The 20,593-nt window shown below is 35.7% G+C and overlaps 1 protein-coding gene and 2 long non-coding RNA genes across 8 annotated transcripts; 2 read left to right on the plus strand and 1 right to left on the minus strand.

Annotated features, from left to right (window-relative positions):
- Window positions 1–3,740: 3,740 nt before the first annotated feature.
- LOC135623903 (uncharacterized) lies at window positions 3,741–5,611 on the minus strand. Its single transcript, XR_010491558.1, has 3 exons — window positions 5,471–5,611; window positions 4,162–4,417; window positions 3,741–4,088 (listed from the first exon to the last, which is right to left on the minus strand). It is a non-coding gene; the product is annotated as an uncharacterized LOC135623903 (long non-coding RNA).
- LOC135623904 (uncharacterized) lies at window positions 5,529–7,659 on the plus strand. The gene is made up of 3 exons (XR_010491559.1): window positions 5,529–5,665; window positions 6,148–6,236; window positions 7,252–7,659. It is a non-coding gene; the product is annotated as an uncharacterized LOC135623904 (long non-coding RNA).
- Window positions 7,660–8,503: 844 nt separating this feature from the next.
- On the plus strand, window positions 8,504–20,124 carry LOC103998637 (nuclear matrix constituent protein 1). 6 transcript variants are annotated; one of them, XR_010491402.1, is made up of 8 exons: window positions 8,504–9,097; window positions 13,480–13,689; window positions 14,163–14,416; window positions 14,526–14,796; window positions 14,888–14,971; window positions 16,622–18,360; window positions 18,438–18,633; window positions 19,681–20,124. XR_010491402.1 is itself a non-coding variant. In XM_065126477.1 (8 exons), the coding sequence occupies exons 1-7, from the start codon at window positions 8,919–8,921 to the stop codon at window positions 18,600–18,602; spliced, it is 2,892 nt and encodes a 963-aa protein (XP_064982549.1). In that variant the 5' UTR covers window positions 8,505–8,918; the 3' UTR covers window positions 18,603–18,633; window positions 19,681–20,124. The 6 variants fall into 6 exon arrangements, 5 of the variants coding, with proteins under 5 accessions (XP_064982548.1, XP_064982549.1, XP_064982546.1 ...); XM_065126477.1 differs by having other exon boundaries at window positions 8,505–9,104; window positions 18,455–18,633; XM_065126474.1 differs by having other exon boundaries at window positions 8,505–9,097; window positions 18,455–18,633.
- Window positions 20,125–20,593: the final 469 nt, after the last annotated feature.

Consider the following 20,593-nt stretch of genomic DNA (forward strand, 5'->3'; position numbering starts at 1 on the left):
ATGTGGTAATCAAATTAAAATTGTGAGATCAGATAAGGGTAGAGAATATTATGATAGATATACTAAAAATGGATAAACACCTGGTCCTTTTACTAAGTTTCTTCAAGAACATGAGATTGTTGCCCAATACACTATGTCTGGTTCTCCAGACCAGAATGGTGTTGCAGAAAGAAGAAACCAAACATTATTAGACATGGTGCAGAGTATGCTTAGTAACTCCAATCTTCCTAAATTCTTGTGGACTGAAGTACTAAAGACGGTTGTATATATATTAAACCGAGTTCCAACCAAGGTTGTCCAAAAGACACCATTTGAATTATGGAAAGGTTGGAAACCGAGTTTGCGACATATACGCGTTTGGGGATGTCCGTCTGAAGTCAGGATATATAATCCGCAAGAGAAAAAACTGGACTCGAGGACTATTAATGGGTATTTCATTGCATATGCCGAAAAGCCCAAAGGTTATAGGTTCTATTGTCCATCTCACATAACTAGGATTGTGGAATCAAGAAATGCTAAATTTCTTGAGGATGATGTGATTAGTGGGAGCGATCATTTCAAGAATATAGTTTTCACACATGATCATATAGAATCTCAACTTTCCACATCAAATGATAGATTGGTTATAGTTCATAGCACTCATCAAGTACAAACTAGTGCTGAACAACCAATAATTGAAATTCCATAAATTGTTGATAGTATTCTAATAGATCAAGCAGTTCAGGAATTACAACAAGCTCTTGGACGACTAGTTGAACCACAAGTTCCTTAAGGAACCATTGGTTCAACATTAAGAAGATCTACTAGAAATAAAAGATCAGCAATTCTTAGTGATTATGTTGTATATCTACAAGAGTATGACTATAATATTGGAGCAAAAAATGATCCTGAAATATTTTCACAAGCCATGAGTTGTAAAGAGTCAAATTCGTGGCATGATGCTATGAAAGAAGAGATGAATTCCATGATGAGCCATGGAGTCTGGGATCTTGTAGAGTTGTCTAATGAAACAAAGGCTATTGGTTGCAAATGAATCTTTAAAACTAAGAAAGATTCGTTAGGCAACATTGAGAGATATATGGCAAGACTTGTTGCAAAGGAATTTACTCAAAAAGAGGGAATCGATTATATGAAGACGTTTTCTCTTGTATGTAAGAAAGATTCTCTACGTATTATTTTGACATTAGTTACTCATTTTGATCTTGAGTTACAACAAATGGATGTGAAAACGGTATTTTCTTAATGGAGATCTAAATGAAAAGGTTTATATGAAACAACCTGAAGGTTTCTCCTCTAGTGTTAGTGAACACTTGGTTTGTAAGCTTAGAAAGTCTATATACAGCTTAAAATAAGCCTCTCGCCCCAATGGTATTTTAATTTCTATAAAGTGATTTCTTCATTTGGATTTGTTGAAAATCTCATGGATCAATGCATATACCAGAAAGTTAGTGGGAGTAAAATATGTTTCCTTGTTTTATATATAGATGATATTTTGCTTGCAACCAATGATAATGGTTTGCTTCATGAGGTGAAACAATTTCTTTTTAAAATTTTGACATTAAGGATATGGGTGAAGCATCTTATGTCATTGACATTAAGATCCATACAAATAGACCTCAAGGCATTTTAGGTCTATCACAAGAAATCTATATCGATAAACTTTTAGAAAGATTTCGGATGAAGGATTGTTCACCAAGTGTTGCTCCCATTGTGAAAGGTGATAGATTTAATTTGAGCCAATGCCAAAAGAACCACTTTGAAAGAGAATAAATGAAAAACATCCCATATGCTTATGTACTAGACCTGATATTGCATTTATTGTGGGGATGCTAGGTCGATATCAGAGTAATCCAAGTATAGACCACTAGAGAGCTGTAAAGAAAGTGATGAGATATCTACACAGAACCAAAGATTACATGCTTATGTATAGACATATAGATAATCTGGATGTGATTGGTTACTCAGATTCAGACTTATCCGGTTGTGTTGATTCTTGTAAATCAACATCAAGATATATTTTTATGATAGCTGGTGGAGCTATTTCTTTGAGAAGCACCAAGCAGACCTTACTGCTATTTCTACCATGGAAGCTGAGCTTATCTCCTATTTTGAGGCTACTTCATATGGTATATGACTTAAGAGTTTTATTTTTAGACTTAGAATTATGGATTCTATTTCTAGGCTATTAAGAATTTTCTACGATAATTCAGCTGTTGTCTTTATGGCTAAAAACAATAAAAGTCGAAGTCGAAGTAAACATATCGATATTAAGTATTTAGCTATAAGAGAACGTGTAAAAGAAAAGAAAGTGGTCATTGAGCATATTAGCACTGAGTTGATGATTGCTGATCCTTTGACTAAAGGCATGCCACCTCTGAAATTCAAGGATCATGTAGAGAAAATGGGACTTGGTTCCACTTTGTAATGATATTGAAACTCTTATATATTGTGATATTTTTCATTCATGTGCACATTATTTTAAGAAAATATATTATTATTGGACCAAGAATAAACATAAGGATTATTCATTAAGTAATATTACCATATTAAGATTAAGAAACTAAATACATCGTGATACATGGATGATAATACTCGCTCTTAAAGAACTTATTGCTATGATTCATATATTTATTTCTTAAGAAAGTTGTTCAAGAAAGATTAATTCAAATTATTAAGCTAAACATATGGACCAAGTGGGAGAATATAACTGTTATTATTAAATATCATATTTAATAATAATATAACCGTTCTCGTTAAGATTCATAATTCATTATAATCAATTTCTTCATTTATTATGTTTTAAATATTTTGATTTTTTATTCTAAATATAACCATTATTATTAAATATTTAATATCGTTAAGTTCTTTATTATTATGGTCCAAACGTTATAAATTTGAATTAATTCTTCAACGTTATGAGTTGGTGATAATAAATGTTCTTGATAGGAGAACATCTATATAAATGAGGATTTTGGTCCATAGATTTAACATCTCTTTGAAGTTAAAAGAATTTCCTACACCATCTAAAGTGAGAGTTCTAAGTCGAGAAGTACCAAAGTTCAAGAAGAAATCGTTACAGAAATTTTTAACAACAATGATCGAAGATATGTTATTTTATTTTCGCATTAGTTTTATTGTGTTTTTGTCATATTGATTTAGAAACATAAGTTGATACGAAAGATTTCTTACATATCGATCAATCATTTAACTATTGTCAAATAATCTCACATAAATAATTTGGCATATCACCTTAATTCTATATTTATCATCTTTTATATATCGCTTAATCCTAACAGGAAACTCTATAGCAACAACAAAATCATCCTACTTTTGTACTGTTTCATTCCCCAACTCTTATTATTCCATCCCCTTCATTCTAGCTTTCGTTAAAAATACTATCACAATTGACAAAACAATCATATAGCAAAAACACCATTAATAAAATAAGATTCTAAAATAAAAAACTGTAATGAAAGCAGACATTCATGATTCCTCACTATGATAGCAACAAGAACATGATTTAATAGGACTATGAGTCAGAAACAATAACTAATAGCAGCAAGAACATGATGCAACAAGACTGATAGCAGAACCACTCAAAACTATGAGTCTGAAACACAACTGATTGAAGAAGAAACACCACCGGTAGCAACAAGTATTTCGCAAAAAGGATTCAACAAGAACAATAAAATCACTTCTGTTGCAGCAAGGTTAACACTCACAAAAATATGATTCAACAATAACAAGAAAAACACTTCTATTGCAACAAGGTAAACACTCAAAAAATTATGATTCAAAACAATGATTTAAACTATGATTCAATAAATATATATTTAACACAATAATTTAAAATAAAAAGGATAAATACTCATCAAAGTCTTTATCGATCGACAACTCAATGACAAGTTCTTTGCCTTAACATCTCATCCTTAACTATTTCTTTAATCAGAGACCCTAATCCTCTCAAACCCTATTAATCCTTCCTCTATTCTTTATGAATGAACTGAAAAGTTCTTCAATTTGGATGGCAACAGTGTTTTCGGATGGGACGAGGAGGAGATTGTATGACTCTATTCTTTATGATCCACCTGAGGAACACGAGAAAGAAGTTGCAGTAAGTAGTAATGACGAAGTCTGCAGCTAAATTGGCATGAGTATTACCTAATTTTAATTGTTTTCTTCCTCGTAAACTTTGTAGGCCGATCGTGATTTTGTGCTGGAAAGGATGTCGCTTATGGCCGGCACAAGGAAAGAGGTAATCCTCATTCTGTTGCCTTGCTCTTCTTCTTAAGCTGATTCCAGTTTATACTCGGTTAACAACATGAATGATGATCCATAGCTAAATTGTGCCAGCATCATCAAATGTCTTTGTTGATTGAATTGTGTTAAAGATTTCATATCTTTCACGACTGCACATCTGCATAGTAAAAGAAGGAAATATCTAAAATTCATGTTTTGCTATGAAATTTTATAGGCCTCGAGCTTATACATGACCTTCACTGTAGATGGCATAAATTTCAGCTCATACTTAGACTAAATGGCAATTAATTTAGTTTTATTGATGATGTGGGTGTATAAATTGACTTCAAGCCTGCACCTATGAGCTAATGACTCAGGTGTTGTAACAGCATCACATGTAAAACCAAAATAGTTATCAAAGCAGTTAATATCAAACTATCATGTCATCAAGATAAAATCATTAGAGAAACTAAATTAACATCTGGTTAGCAACAAGATCTAAATAGGATAATTACTCGATTCCAATTATTCGACAGTTGGACTATTGTATAAAGGGATTTTCTCCTCAGAAACTATTGATATGATACTCTGAAAACTTTTCAAATTTGATTTTTTTTCAGTATTATTTCACCATCTGAAAGAATATCTTGATCTAAGCATCAGAGGAGGATCTCGTTGAGTATATTATAACTTTTATCTTATTTTTATTGGAAATATTCATGTATGTGAGATAAAAGAAAGATGAACTAAGAAGATATAGTAGGATTACAGATATTATGATTGATCCATAACATAGGATCCTAAGCTTTTGGACTGACTTAGTGTCTTGCATGATATAATCATGGCCAATTTGATTTAGACACATCAGTAGTTGATTTCTGATGTTGTCAGAAAACTCAATACCACCTCAGCTCAACCTTGCTTCTCATGTTCAGTAATCCTTTTATTTTAGCTTTTTTTTTTTTTGGCAAGATGACTAAATCTGACCTCATCAGTGAATTCAATTATTGGATACTCCAGCTCAGGCACAAGCTTACAATACGTACAATGATATAATTGGTGATGATGTGATATTTGTTGTAGCAATATCAACAGGTTAGTGTCCTATTAACAATTTCAGATACCGATGTATACATATAAATCATCAACTATTCATGGCCAAAAATTTTCTTGTTGTCTGCAGCTGTATTCTTTCAAGAAACCTGTTGGCATGTTTCTGGAACGAACTCACCTTAATCGTGTCAGGAGAAGCAATATAGCCTGGACTTGGAGGAGCTACAGCAGACGCTGCTCGAAATGGTACAGGATTCTGGCTCACCATCTCAGCCTTGCCCCTTTGCCGATGGAGGATGTTTGTCAACTTGGAAGTGGCTTCTGGATGGCATGGAGTCGAAGACACCGGCACGGAGTTGTTTGGAATTGTGAGGTATCATTCAAAACAAAGTTTATGTTTAGGAGTCTGCAGAATCGATACCAAACAAAGTTTGGTATTTGCTAACCATTTTGATTTAAACATATAGACATAGCCATGATATCTACGTGTATCATATAATTTTTCTTGTTCAGATATAAGATTGCAATCAGCTAAACAAGTGATGCGTTTGTCAAGATAATGGCCTTTAAATTCAAAATTAGTCATTGATGACCGGGTTGAGGCCCACTGATTGGCATCTCATTTCAGGCTTAGCTTGTTTTGATCCTATAACATAATCATAATAATGACAAACCAATCCACAATAGATTAATCCATATTTGTCTTAGAACCGTTGTGAATAGAGTTGGGAAAGATAAATTATCTAGAGTTAGAATTTGGCTGGGGGGCATGCTGTAACTCTTAAATGCATGCTTGTGTTCCTTCCCCTTTTCCATGGCCTACCCATTCTTCTTAATTATTCTTATCTTGAACAGGTTGGTGGCGGGTCTACATTCAGCTTCGTTGCTGTCTCTGAAACCATGAACTTGCCTTTCAAAACGAGTCAGCAGCTACAAGCCCAGTGGCAAGTACTCAGAACCTACCTCATCATATCATTCTACTACTGGACTCCCATTTTTACTTTCTTACATACACTGCAAAAATGCTTTAGAGAGAGAACCTAAGTTATAGGAACTTCCTATCTCTCTCTTGACTTGGATGTCGAGGTCGAATCCCGACTTGAGATATAATCTCTCTGGACTTGATATACTTGCATATGAATCTCCTGTAGGAATTTGGTATCTAGGCATTCAATGTAAGAGTGAAGTATTTAATCGCATGATCAAAACATACCTGAAGAGACCTGTTTATAGTGATAGCTCTAATCGTATGCCATTGAGAAGAACATTCATTGAATCATATCCAAATGTTCATTTGATCGTATTTAGTTTTAATTATCCGAAAATACGGATAATCAAACCCCAAAATAATGGATGTGCAGTTCATCTGGGTCCCATCATATTAGGGCATCCACATGCCGATCGCTTTCAGACAAAACAATAATAGAAGGATAACCATGCAACAACACACCTTCTAACACTTCTTTCTTCTACCAATTACACCCATAGTTGTTCATGCAACAATAGAAATAGCAATGATCTAATGTATTCAATAGATCAATTGGAAAGCTTGGGTGGATTTTAATGCCCCAGATCGAAACTACTTGTTGAACAGTTAATAGTTTTAGGGCCTCGATAAAAATGCAACAATTTAATTTACTTATTTCATTGCTGGACAAGTCAAAATGCTGAATAAAAACTTATTGACTCAAAACTTGAGAACCGATAGATCCTAAGGTCTTGGACCAAAATTCTGATATAATGTAAAACATAATATTAAAGCTTTTATTTAGAAATCAGCAAATAATTAAATTACATTTTAGTATAAGTTCTTCAAAGTTACAGTCAGATTCATTGGGCTTGTGAGAGTAGAATGCCTATAGTGCCCTTGAAAAGAAGTCATATGAATAAAGAACTAATGAATGTAGATGGACTTTTATCCACGATCAACATACTTAAAATGGATTGAAATTTCCACAGGTCGTCTTGTGTTTCTTGGCGACGTAACCAAGGCTGCTGAAACCGAGCAAGGAGGGCTCAGAAGCGCTGGCTATTATTGAGAACAATCATCCAGTTTTCCAAGGTCGCCGCTACAAATGAAATAAAGCACAGAACGGCTTCATTTCTTTAACCCGTATCACCACCGTGATTTCTTACAGATTCCGTCGTCAGCTTCCATGGACGTACACGGATGCTTCCAGCAGATGATTGGGAATTGGGTGTCTCACTATGTCGCTAGAACTAGTCATAGGTGCTGTATGTTGTCCTTCAGTAAAATTTCCTTTTCGAAGAGTCTGCCCTATTGCTTACTGTTGCAATTTGGGCAATGGCTTGTTCAAAATTTGACCAAAAATGTTCATTTTGTTTCCGCTATCAGTTCTTTTACTATGTAAGCTTCAATTATATGTTTGCATCATTTGATACAAATTGCTATGTAAGATTTAATTGTTTGGAATATAATCAGGTAATACTATATCAACATTTTAATTGGTGACGTTTATTTTTTTAATTATACTAACTTATGTAAACCACAGATATTAATATCGTAGCGTAACTTGTACTGTTTTTTGTAACCTGAACAATTCGTATCCAGATGGAACTGCGGACCCCACAGATCGGGTTCCTGAGAGCCTTGGTATAGATAGGGTAAGGGTTTGACGTACACTAAGGGGGTGTAATTAACAAAATCCCGTACTGTTCTTTCCTTTTTCACTGTAATTTTCATTAACGAAATCTCATTATCTCTAGTTCTCCAGTGTCTCTTTCCTCATAATTGGCATTGGCAAATAGCCATTTGGTCGTTGCATTGTCTTGATACCATTTATCTAAGAGGCTCTATTAAAATGCTACTACAATTGATCCTTCTGTTCATGGAAACGTCCAGGATTGATGTGCCTTCATTATGTGTCTTTGTACACTTATTGCATACACTTTTCTGGGCAAATTTGCAGCCATCCGTTCTTTATGTCTATTTACTGTTTTATATATATTTTGTTGGTAGACTATTTTTCATCATGGAATACTTATCCTATTGTAATTTTGTGATAAGTAGTGGATCAAGTTTGAATTCATTTTAATTAATTTTTTAGTTAAATTTGAAATTTAATTATCATCCAACTTCACGTTGCCGTCAAGAAATGGTATCCATGTAAGGTAAACCGGGGGGGCGTGTAAATCACAACATTGCCACCAGTTCTAGCGCCACCGTTATACATAGTCGTTTGGTTCGTCGTCCTTTTTTTGGGTTTCATCGAGCTCTCTCCATCCTGTCCAAAAACAATTAATGGTTCTCCAACCAAGAGATATTTCGGGGCTCCAAATAATCCAATTTAGGGTTTCCAACGGCCAAATTAGTTTCATTCACCATTTTCACAATCTTTTTCCATGTAGAACTTTGGTCCCTCGGTTCTTTCCCTCCCAAATCCGATTCATTGAGTTCTTGTAGCTATGAAGAAGGGGATTTTTTATGCATGCGCCGCAGAAGAAGGGTTGGTTTATCTCGAAAAGGGCTATTCCAGCGAGGGGGAATTGGCCTGCCCCACCGGAACCGGGGAATTATGGCGGTGTGGTTCCTTGCAAGGGGGAAGGTAGAGAGGTGATGGTCGGCAACGCGATGCCGCATCCGGAGGAGCTGTCGTTTCGTCGTGATGGTGAGAATCGTGATGGAGAACAGATGGAGGCGGAGGTGTGGAGGCGGATTAGAGAGGCCGGGTTTCTTGATGAGGCTGTGTTGCAGAGGAGGGATAGAAGAGCACTCGTTCGAAGAGTACTTGAGCTTGAGAAAGAGGTTGAAAGGCCCCATCTTTTCTTCTCCTTCTCATCAATGGTTAGCTGTGGGTACAATACATTGCGTTAAGTTATGATAATTGAGATATTGCCCATGTTTCTATTTCATTGATTTTATATTAAGCTATACTTACCTTCTTGCATTGCATTTCTTCAGAAGTATGATCTGAATAATAGATCACTTGGATGATATAAAATACAGATTGATGATAAAAGTAAATTTATTTGTTATATTGCATGGAAGATTGTAGAATGGAAAAGCAACATATGTCATGGACTTAGGTACCTTGCAGTGTATGCTTAACAGTAGATAGTGGAAGCAAACAGTAACCAGGATAGGTCAAGAAATGAGAAAGATGTCTGAAAAAAAAGTAGAAAAGCATCTTTATTTTCCTTGATGGGTTGCCCTACAGTTAAACTTCATTTAGAAAGATAGCAAGAATTTGTTGGTTCAGGAAGCCAGCTTAAGTGTTGTTGATTAGATGCTTTCTTTTTAAGTTCCTTATCCTTTCACTTGACTATTGAATTAAAAAAGTCAACTTAGACAAGTTGGTTTAATCATGAACTCGGTGATCCAATGATTGATTAGTGCCAGTTACTCAGCGAGTTCTTTCCTTTTCACTACCATTTTCATTAACAAAATCTCATTATCTCTAGTTCTCCAATGTCTCTTTCCCCAGAATTGGTATTGGCAAGCAGCCATTTCGTCGTTGCATTGTCTTGGTACTATTTACCTGAGAGGCTCTATTAAAATGCTGCTACAACTGATTCTTCTGTTCATGGAAACGTCGAGGATTTATGTGCCTTCATTATGTGTCTTTGTACACTTATTGTATACACTTTTTTGGGCAAATTTGCCACCATCCGTTCTTTATGTCTATTTACTGTTTTATCTATATTTTGTTGGTAGACTGTTTTTCATCATGGAACACTTATCCTATTGTAATTTTGTGATAAGTAGTGGATCAAGTTTGAATTCATTTTAATTAATTTTCTTGTTAATTTTGAAATTTAATTATCATCCAACTTCATGTTGCCATCATGAAATGGTATCCATGTAAGGCAAACCGGGGGGGGGGGGGGCGTGTAAATCAAAACATTGCCACCCGTTCTCGCGCCACCATTATACATAGCTGTTTAGTCCGTCGTCCTTTTTTTGGGTTTCATCGAGCTCTCTCCATCCTATCCAAAAACAATTAACGGTTCTCCGACCAAGAGATATTTCGGGGCTCCAAATAATCTAATTTAGGGTTTCCAATGGCCAAATTAGTTTCATTCATCATTTTCGTAATCTTTTTCCATGTGGAACTTTGGTCCCTCGGTTCTTTCCCTCCCAAATCCGATTCATCGAGTTCTTGTAGCTATGAAGAAGGGGATTTGCGATGCATGCACCGCAGAATAAGGGTTGGTTTCTCTCAAAAAGTGCTATTCCAACGAGGGGGAATTGGCCTGCCCCACCGGAAACTGGGAATTATGGCGGCGTGGTTCCTTGCAAGGGGGAAGGTAGAGATGTGATGGTCGGCAACGCGATGCTACATCTGGAGGAGCTGTCGTTTCGTGGTGATGGAGAACAAACGGAGGCGGAGGTGTGGAGGCGGATTAGAGAGGCCGGGTTTCTCGATGAGGCCGTGTTGCAGAGGAGGGATAGGCGAGCACTCGTTCGAAGAGTACTCGAGCTTGAGAAAGAGATTGAAAGGCCCCATCTTTTCTTCTCCTTATCATCAATGGTTAGCTGTGGGTGCAATACATTGTGTTAAGTTATGATAATTGAGATATTGCCCATGTTTCTATTTCATTGATTTTATATTAAGCTATACTTACCTTCTTGCATTGCATTTCTTCAGAAGTATGATCTGAATAATAGATCACATGGATGATATAAAATACAGATTGATGATAAAAGTAAATTTATTTGTTATATTGCATGGAAGATTGTAGAATGGAAAAGCAACATATGTCATGGACTTAGGTGCTTTGCAGTGTATGCTTAACAGTAGATAGTGGAAGCAAACAGTAACCAGGATAGGTCAAGAAATGAGAAAGATGTCTGAAAAAAAAGTAGAAAAGCATCTTTATTTTCCTTGATGGGTTGCCCTACAGTTAAGCTCCCTTTAGAAAGATAGCAAGAATTTGTTGGTTCAGGAAGCCAGCTTAAGTGTTGTTGATTAGTTGCTTTCTTTTTAAGTTCCTTATCCTTTCACTTGACTATTGAATTAAAAAAGTCAACTTGACAAGTTGGTTTAATCATGAACTCGGTGATCCAATGACTGATTAGTGCCAGTAACTCAGCGAGTTCTTTCCTTTTCACTACCATTTTCATTAACAAAATCTCATTATCTCTAGTTCTCCAATGTCTCTTTCCTCAGAATTGGCATTGGCAAGCAGCCATTTCGTCGTTGCATTGTCTTGGTAATATTTACCTGAGAGGCTCTATTAAAATGCTGCTACAACTGATCCTTCTGTTCATGGAAACGTCGAGGATTGATGTGCCTTCATTATGTGTCTTTGTACACTTATTGCATACACTTTTCTGGGCAAATTTGCCACCATCCATTCTTTGTCTATTTACTGTTTTATCTATATTTTGTTGGTAGACTGTTTTTCATCATGGAACACTTATCCTATTGTAATTTTGTGATAAGTAGTGGATCAAGTTTGAATTCATTTTAATTAATTTTCTAGTTAAATTTCAAATTTAATTATCATCCAACTTCACGTTGCTGTAAAGAAATGGTATCCATGTAAGGCAAACCGAGGGGGCGTGTAAATCACAACATTGCCACCCGTTCTCGTGCCACCGTTATACATAGCCGTTTGGTCCGTCGTCCTTTTTTTGGGTTTCATCGAGCTCTCTCCATCCTGTCCAGAAATAGTTAACGGTTCTCTGACCAAGAGATATTTCGGGGCTCCAAATAATCCAATTTAGGATTTCCAACGGCCAAATTAGTTTCATTCATCATTTTCACAATCTTTTTCCATGTAGAACTTTGGTCCCTCGGTTCTTTCCCTCCCAAATCCGATTCATTGAGTTCTTGTAGCTATGAAGAAGGGGATTTGCGATGCATGCGCTGTAGAAGAAGGGTTGGTTTCTCTCGTAAAGGGGTATTCTAGCGAGGGGGAATTGGCCTGCCCCACCAAAACCTGGGAATTATGGCGGCGTGGTTCCTTGCAAGGGGGAAGGTAGAGATGTGATGGTCGGCAACGCGATGCTACATCTGGAGGAGCTGTCGTTTCGTGGTGATGGTGAGGCTCGTGATGGAGAACAAACAGAGGCGGAGGTGTGGAGGCGGATTAGAGAGGCCGGGTTTCTCGATGAGGCCGTGTTGCAGAGGAGGGATAGGCGAGCACTCGTTCGAAGAGTACTCGAGCTTGAGAAAGAGATTGAAAGGCCCCATCTTTTCTTCTCCTTATCATCAATGGTTAGCTGTGGGTGCAATACATTGCGTTAAGTTATGATAATTGAGATATTGCCCATGTTTCTATTTCATTGATTTTATATTAAGCTATACTTACCTTCTTGCATTGCATTTCTTCAGAAGTATGATCTGAATAATAGATCACTCGGATGATATAAAATACAGATTGATGATAAAAGTAAATTTATTTGTTATATTGCATGGAAGATTGTAGAATGGAAAAGCAACATATGTCATGGACTTAGGTGCTTTGCAGTGTATGCTTAACAGTAGATAGTGGAAGCAAACAGTAACCAGGATAGGTCAAGAAATGAGAAAGATGTTTGAAAAAAAAGTAGAAAAGCATCTTTATTTTCCTTGATGGGTTGCCCTACAGTTAAGCTCCCTTTAGAAAGATAGCAAGAATTTGTTGGTTCAGGTAGCCAGCTTAAGTGTTGTTGATTAGATGCTTTCTTTTTAAGTTCCTTATCCTTTCACTTGATTATTAAATTTAAAAAGTCAACTTGACAAGTTGGTTTAATCATGAACTTGGTGATCCAATGACTGATTAGTGCCAGTAACTCAGCGAGTTCTTTCCTTTTCACTATCATTTTCATTAACGAAATCACATTACCTCTAGTTCTCCAATGTCTCTGTCCTCAGAATTGGCATTAGCAAGCAGCCATTTGGTCGTTGCATTGTCTTGGTACCATTTATCTCAGAGGCTCTATTAAAATGCTACTACAACTGATCCTTCTGTTCATGGAAACGTCCAGGATTGATGTGCCTTCATTATGTGTCTTTGTACACTTATTGCATACACTTTTCTGGGCATATTTGTCGTCATCCGTTCTTTATGTCTCTTTACTGTTTTATCTATATTTTGTTGGTAGACTGTTTTTCATCATGGAACACTTATCCTATTGTAATTTTATGATAAATAGTGGATCAAGTTTGAATTCATTTTAATTAATTTTCTAGTTAAATTTGAAATTTAATTGTCATCCAACTGGCCTATTATATGCAGCTTTATCAGTACCAGTATCATATGGGGCTCCTTTTGATCGAGAAGAAGGAATCAGCTGCTAAATACAAAAAGCTATTGCAAGAAATGTCTGAGGCCGTGCAAATCCAAAAGCACATGCAAGCGGCACATGATGTTGCTGTTTCTGAATTTGAAAAGAAAGAGGAAGATATGAGGAGGGCCATGCGCTTTCAGAGGCAGTCCATTGTTAATGTAAACAGTTACCAGATGCTAGACATTTTATTCTCTTCTTTTATCCAAATATTATGCTGCCAGTAACAAAATCATCTATTATGAACTAATTTTCTGTAGTTTCCCGTTTTCCTTATGTTGTTCTTGACATTCACGTAATAGAAGTTCTTTAATAGGTAGCATTCTCGTTTTCTTTATTCTGCAACAATTGTTTGTATCATCTGCTTATTATTTATAAGAAACATAGGTTATGGATGATATTGTTGATAAAATCCAAGGTAATGGTTAAAATAGACAAGAACATCTAAAGTATCTTACTATAGTACTACACTATGTGATATTCTCAAATAGTTTTTCTTCTGCTAAAAAACATTATCAGTACTTCCCATTTTCTTTACTTGTAGTTTCTTTTTCTTTTTTTGCTAGAATGCTCTAAGATACTCTATTTGTTTCTCCATCTCTGTCTTATCTATTTATTTTATTTTTTCGTTCAGCTTGAGAAGGCTTTGAATGAGATGCATGCTGAAGTTGCTGAGGCTAAATTGGAATCTCAGAAAAAGTTGTTCGAATTGCATGCTCTTGAGGCCACTGTCGAAGAGAAATACTTGGAGGCTAAAGGAAAGCTACATTCTTTGAATGCCAGGCTAGCAGAAGTTAGTCGGAAAAGTTCCGAGATAGATAGAAGATTACAGGATGTGGAGGCTCGTGAGTGTAAAGTTCATAAAGAATCCTCATTCTTTATCATTGAGTATGCATTTTATGTCACTGCTCAGGTTTTAGATTTTACTAATACTTGATAAAGCATTTTTAACTTTTCAAATAACTTAATGATTTTTGGTGTAATTTATGACATCTAGAAAAAACACATTTGAGAAGGATCTTGCACAACAAAGAAAGGGTTTGCAAGCTTGGGAACAGGAGCTGCAGGATAGTCAGAAGAAGCTTGCCAGGTGGCATAGCTTTCTAAATGAGAGAGAGATGGAGGCACATGAGAGATGCAACACTCTTAAGAAGAAAGAAAAGGAACTTGAAGAGTCATGGAAGACCTTGGAGATTTTCAATGATTCAATTAAATTGAAAGAAGAGGATATGTTCATGAGGCTTAGAGATTTAGATGCGAAAGAAAAGGTCCGCTTTTTTGTATTCCTTGTAATCTTTGATGGATTGTCTTACTTTTTTTTCATCTTTGCTTTCTTTATCTAATCAGCAATGACTGCAGGAAGCTGTAATAAAGCAGGAGTTGTTAGAGAAGAAAGAGAAAGAATTACTTGCCATCGAAGATCCACTGAGCAATAGAGAAAGTGTAAGTGCCTATTACAGATGTGGATATTACTTTTTAGGAAAATTCTATTTATTTTCTACTTCAATCTACAAGTTTATTGGCTATTACTTTCTTCTTCCATGTGAACTTGTGTCATCTGGATGATGAAGTTTGGATATTGGTGGTATTGAATCATACAAGGCAGGGAAGAGGGGGGAGGAAGATAGAAGGAAAGCCAGCATATTTAAATGAAATTTGGTTATTTGACTTACATCCATATCAACCGTAAGTAGTGTTATTAAGACATATCTGAACTATGTCTACTTATTTAATAGACAAGTTGAATCTGTTTGAAGCATGGAAATTTCTCCTTCAGATTAGGACACAACTCTCATATACTGCTTGAAAATGACTATTAACATGTATAAGTTTCACAAACTTTTTATTGGGAGGAATAACAAGGGAACATATAACTACTTTTGTAACTTGTCTTGATTCTTGTCATCTATACATTTTAAGTTCTACAATTGGACAGGTGGGCATATTTAGATTCTGCATTCAACCTTTTGACCAATCTCATGAAATTTAGTAGTTGGCCTTGCATGAGAAGATCTGGTGTGATATAAATATATATTAATTTTTATTCGAAACTTAAATTTATATTTGTGTGCTTTCCAATTTGAAGCTATCTTAGTTGATAAAAATAGATTTCTTCCCTGTCAAACAATTTGAGAATTTCTGGGATATGATTTTAATTTGTGATTGACTACCTACTTCTGGACAACTTCTTTATTTTATTTTTTCTGCTAGAATGCTCTAACAAGTTCTCTTAAGATTTTATTTTATTTTGTCATTCATGTCTTCAAGACTTCTTCTTTTTCTTCCAACTTGAGTCAGGCAACATGTATATAAATAATATGAGTGTCTCTAGAAACATTCCAAGAAACCAATTCATGGTTGGAAACATAGTTAATGACATAATGATTACTATGTACAAGATAGTCCCAACTAGAAAAAAGAGAAACCGAGCCTAAGGGTGTATCAATCATCAACGTCTAATGTTATATGGTTGGTCACAGAAATTTTACTAGGACTATGACATCAAGGTTTATGGGTGATTGATATGCAAATAGCCACCTCTTTAAATTTGAGCAAGTCAAACATAATCCAATGCATAAAATAGAACAAAATTCAGCAACGATTACCAGATCAGTTAAGTTGAGAAAAAGATAATTTAATAAACCCAATGTATTTGGTTGTGCTAAGTTCAAAACAAACTGTTTCTAAGCTGACTTTTAGAATTTATGCAACAATTTCAATTCGAACCATTGAATTGGCTGGGCAAAACAATTTGCCCTGATCTGGTTTGACCTCTTTAAAAACGTGCTATTCTTTGTAAATAGTGAGGAAAAACTAGATCTTTATCTCTGAGATCTTTCCCTTCATAGTCAGAACTATGTAGTACTCCATGTTGGGATAGGTGCTGCAATAACACTGTGTCAAAATGGTGGTACACTTGCTATCTGGTCAATAATTGACAATGTCAGCCTGCAACATACCTTCATTGAAATTCCTTTTTGAGTTTTTTTACTGCTTTTTGATTAATTTATTTTCTTAATCTTGTGGAGTTCATCTCTTCCAGCTTTCATACCCTCACCAGTTAGGCTGACATTTCTTTCTTAATTTTTGAAGGTGGACATCCAAAAAACCATTGATGACCATGATTCCATCTTAGAATCTAAAAAAGAAGAGTTTGAGCTGGAAACTGAGATGAATAGAAGAGCTGTTGATGAACAACTGAAAAGGAGAATGGATGTGGTGGCACATAAGGAAATAATACTTGAGAATAGAAATAAAAATATTTTCAAGAGAGAACAACTTTTGGAGAGAGAAATGAGGAACCTGAAGAACAGAGAGACAAAAGATGACATGATGTTGAATGATTTGAAAGAATCAATTGAAAACGAAAACGAACTGAGACAGGAAAGGAGCAAACTTGAGAAGGAGCGGGAATTGTTCGGTGAGAGAAGATTGCCACTAGTAGAAGATTTAGACCAGCTCTATGATGAAAGAGAAAAGTTTGGTCAATGGAAACACACTGAAGAGGAGAGATTGAGAATGGAGAATTTGGAAGTGCTTGGTCATGTCCAAATGGATCTAGTAGATTCTAGATTGAATGAAGAGGCTTTGAAGGATAAAACAGCATATCAGAATAAGGACGATATTGAACTGTTTAATGGTGAAAATGCTCATATTGCTCATGAAGTTGATGTCTACACTATGGAGAGGAACCAAGAGAAGGTTAAGGAAACTCTGCATGAAAAGGAGAATGATCCTAACAGGAGAAGCAACATTGTCCTAAACAATTGCAACACTTGGAGCAGTCCAGATGAGTCAAAGATTCTAAAGTTGAAAGAGCCGGAAGATCTGTTACGAGGTGAAAAAAAGTTCTTTCTTGGAAAGAAAAATGAAGCTGGTCAAATTACACCAAGAATAAGCCAGGACAATAATGATCAAGTAGAAGAACCTGCCACAAAAGGTGACTATTTGCTTCCACCAGATGAGCAGCTTAAGGCTTGCAGAAATTGTGGGGTCGAGGACGGAGGGGAGTCAATATTTTCTCGTGAGAATGCTGAAGAATCTGACCTGGAAGCACACACATCGCGTATGCAAAGATGTTCAGGATTATTGAACTTTTCTCCTGATAGAATAACCACAGAACGTAGTGACAAGTCTGTTTGTCTTCACGGAGAACCTTTAGGGCATGAAGACAACCTTGAACCTGGGCCATTGCCTGGAGATGTTGATGTTTTCCAGTGGGCTCAGTCTACTAGTGGAGTCCAGTACAGTGCAATACCAGAAAGATTAAACAAAGATAGTGATGCCACAAAATCTTTCCTTGAAATTGCAGATAGTTCTGCAGATATTATGAAGTTATATGATAACCAAAAGTATATGGAAAAGCCTCCTTTTCCCTTTGCTGATGAACAAAAGGACAGGGAGGGATGTTCTGTCTTTCCTGAATTGGATTCTGTGCCTCAGCCTTCGAGACAGAAACAGTGTGATCCTGATGTGAGGAGGAGGTCTGTATTTGCTGAAAATTCATGTTCTGTTAATGCACTTATTGATGATGCCAACCTTGGTGAGACTCCTCAAAGTAAACGCAATGAAAAGTCCATTTACAAAGAAAAAGGTCTTTTCGAAGATGATTCTCTTGAAGAAGGTTCTTTCAGTGATGATCAAGTAGAATTAAGTGATGAGGAGTGGTACCTTTCTGATGACCATGAAACGACGAGTATCGAGCTGGAAGAAGAATCTGCTGAAGCTCATTCCGAGGATGTATCATCACTAGGATGTTGCAGTAAAATGGAAAATTCCCCTGAGACAGAAATCCCAGGACTAAAGCGCTATAATTTTAGACTCACCACAATGTATGTAATCTATTTCATAAATCTATTATATATTATGCAAGTTACTCATTATCATCCATTAGATTTCAACTTTCAAGGCTTCAAGCCCTTCTAGTGCGCGTGCAGTTGCATGTCGGACTAAACGAAAGAAGAGAGAAGAGCTTGAGGTGACGCTTGAATGCAAGGTACTGAAGGTTTTTGAGCATGATGGTGAAGAAGCTCAAAGTCATGCATGTGATAGCGAGAGCCTCTCTCAGAAGTGAAACAAAATTTCTCTGCCAAAACCTGTCAAAGGTAAATCTATTTTCTTCTCTATTGGCTGGTTTCAATATCTTTCAGATGTTCAAGGCTCAGATGACCTTTGAGTAACTTTTAAGGAGTTGTCAATGATATCTAATGGTATTAACTAAATAAGGCAGAAGGTAATCAGAATTTCTCAGGGTCAAGAATATGAAGATGTAGCTGTGGTTGATCACAAATCCATTAGGACTAGCTGAGCTAACAGTGCATATTATGACTTCAACTTCTATAAAATTGGAAGGTTTCTCAGAGGAGTTTGGAAAAAGGAGAGATGAGAAACAGTGAAGCTGTCAGTCTGACAGTCTAGCATTCATGGATTTTATTAATTATCTTTTATCATTTCTGTGTTCTCAATTTTTTTAAAAGAAAACCATTTATTTAACAGACAGTAGTATGCATAATTACATAGAAATCACTGCAACTTTGAGAGAAGTGTATCCAAGACAAAGAAGTCCCCTTTAATCTAGCACCATTTACAAGTTTGTGTGTTCTATTCTGTTGCCAATCCTTACCTTGACACATTTAGCATAAACGTGCACTGTCTTTTAGAATGCTTCTCAGAAACCGAGGATCTTTGAATCTAAACAGGTATTGGACAGCCATTAAAGAGTCAATGCCAACATACAACTTGCACTATCCCTCTTAGAAAGCTTTCTTTAGTCCATCACATTTCCTGGATTTTACTTTTTTTATATATATGTAATTTCTATGTTCTCAGTCAATATTAAGATACGAAGATAACATAGGAGATACCTTGTACAATTTGGCGATCTCCCATGAGCTGAGCTATCTCTCATAATCTTTAGATGCTATCACTTTTCTTACATTGCTTCATGGACAATGTAGTAAGTATATTTCCTCTGTCTCAGCTTTCTCAATTAAAACTTGTCTTCATGTTCATGTCTTCATTAACCAAGTTTTATAGATAGTTTGTAGTTTGGAATATTAGTAGAATTTATAAAATCATGTATATGAGCATCTTACCTATTCTAGCACTTCTGCCCTATAACTGCTTCTTTGTGTTGCTTCCAACTGCGGCAGGTAATGTATGTGAAGATAACTCAGTATGGAGAAAGAAGATTACTTTAATGAAATTTGCAGACTAGAGTCAGAAGGCCAATGAGGACAAAGCCGAATGCACATCGTGAAGTTGTGAAGAATGCATCACCCAGAAGATGATGCTTCATACAAGAAGACGATAGTTATCTACATGCAAAGTGACCAGAAACCTAAAGCTTCCTCGGTTATCCCGGAATTATCTATGCTGTCTGAGAAAACCAACATATATCTCTGTACCTTTTTCTTCAAGTTGATTATTCTTTTATTTAATTCCTTCACATCTCATCACTATTGAGATGTCCACTGTATAGGTTTGTGCAGTTGTGCAATTCTTGTTGTCTCTATTTCAGCTTGCAAAGTGTAAGATGAATAATACTACAGATGGCCTTCTGATTGCTCTAAAGTAAAATATGCATTCTCTGTCTATCTTAAAAGAAAATTAACATCAATCTAAGCATAAATAAGTTGTTTTTTTGTGTGATTCTTGTTTTATTAGCATATGTATCTCATTTCTATTAGATTGTGTTAGTTTTATCTAATCTAATTAGGTAAGGTATAGTATAGCTCTGGATTCGGATAATGATTATCAATCAATAAAAAGAAAATCCAATTATAATAGGATTCATTAAGAGATAAACTTAATGAGAATGATTCTTTTAATTATCTATTCTAGACTCTTTGCTCTGTCTATAAATAGATAAGATATTCTAAGGACTAAACACAAGATACGTGAATATGTGGAGAGATTACATATCTTTTCTCATTTTCTTCTAATCACGTGAATCAATCATTAACAGATTATAGATCTTCTTTCATCCTTCCTTATCTCTAATTTATCGACCAGTCATGTTATAAATTGTACAAATTTTTAAAAAAAATTCAAAAGATTTATTTG

Source organism: Musa acuminata, chromosome BXJ2-9 (genome assembly GCF_036884655.1).
Source record: "Musa acuminata AAA Group cultivar baxijiao chromosome BXJ2-9, Cavendish_Baxijiao_AAA, whole genome shotgun sequence".
Classification (NCBI taxonomy): domain Eukaryota; kingdom Viridiplantae; phylum Streptophyta; class Magnoliopsida; order Zingiberales; family Musaceae; genus Musa; species Musa acuminata.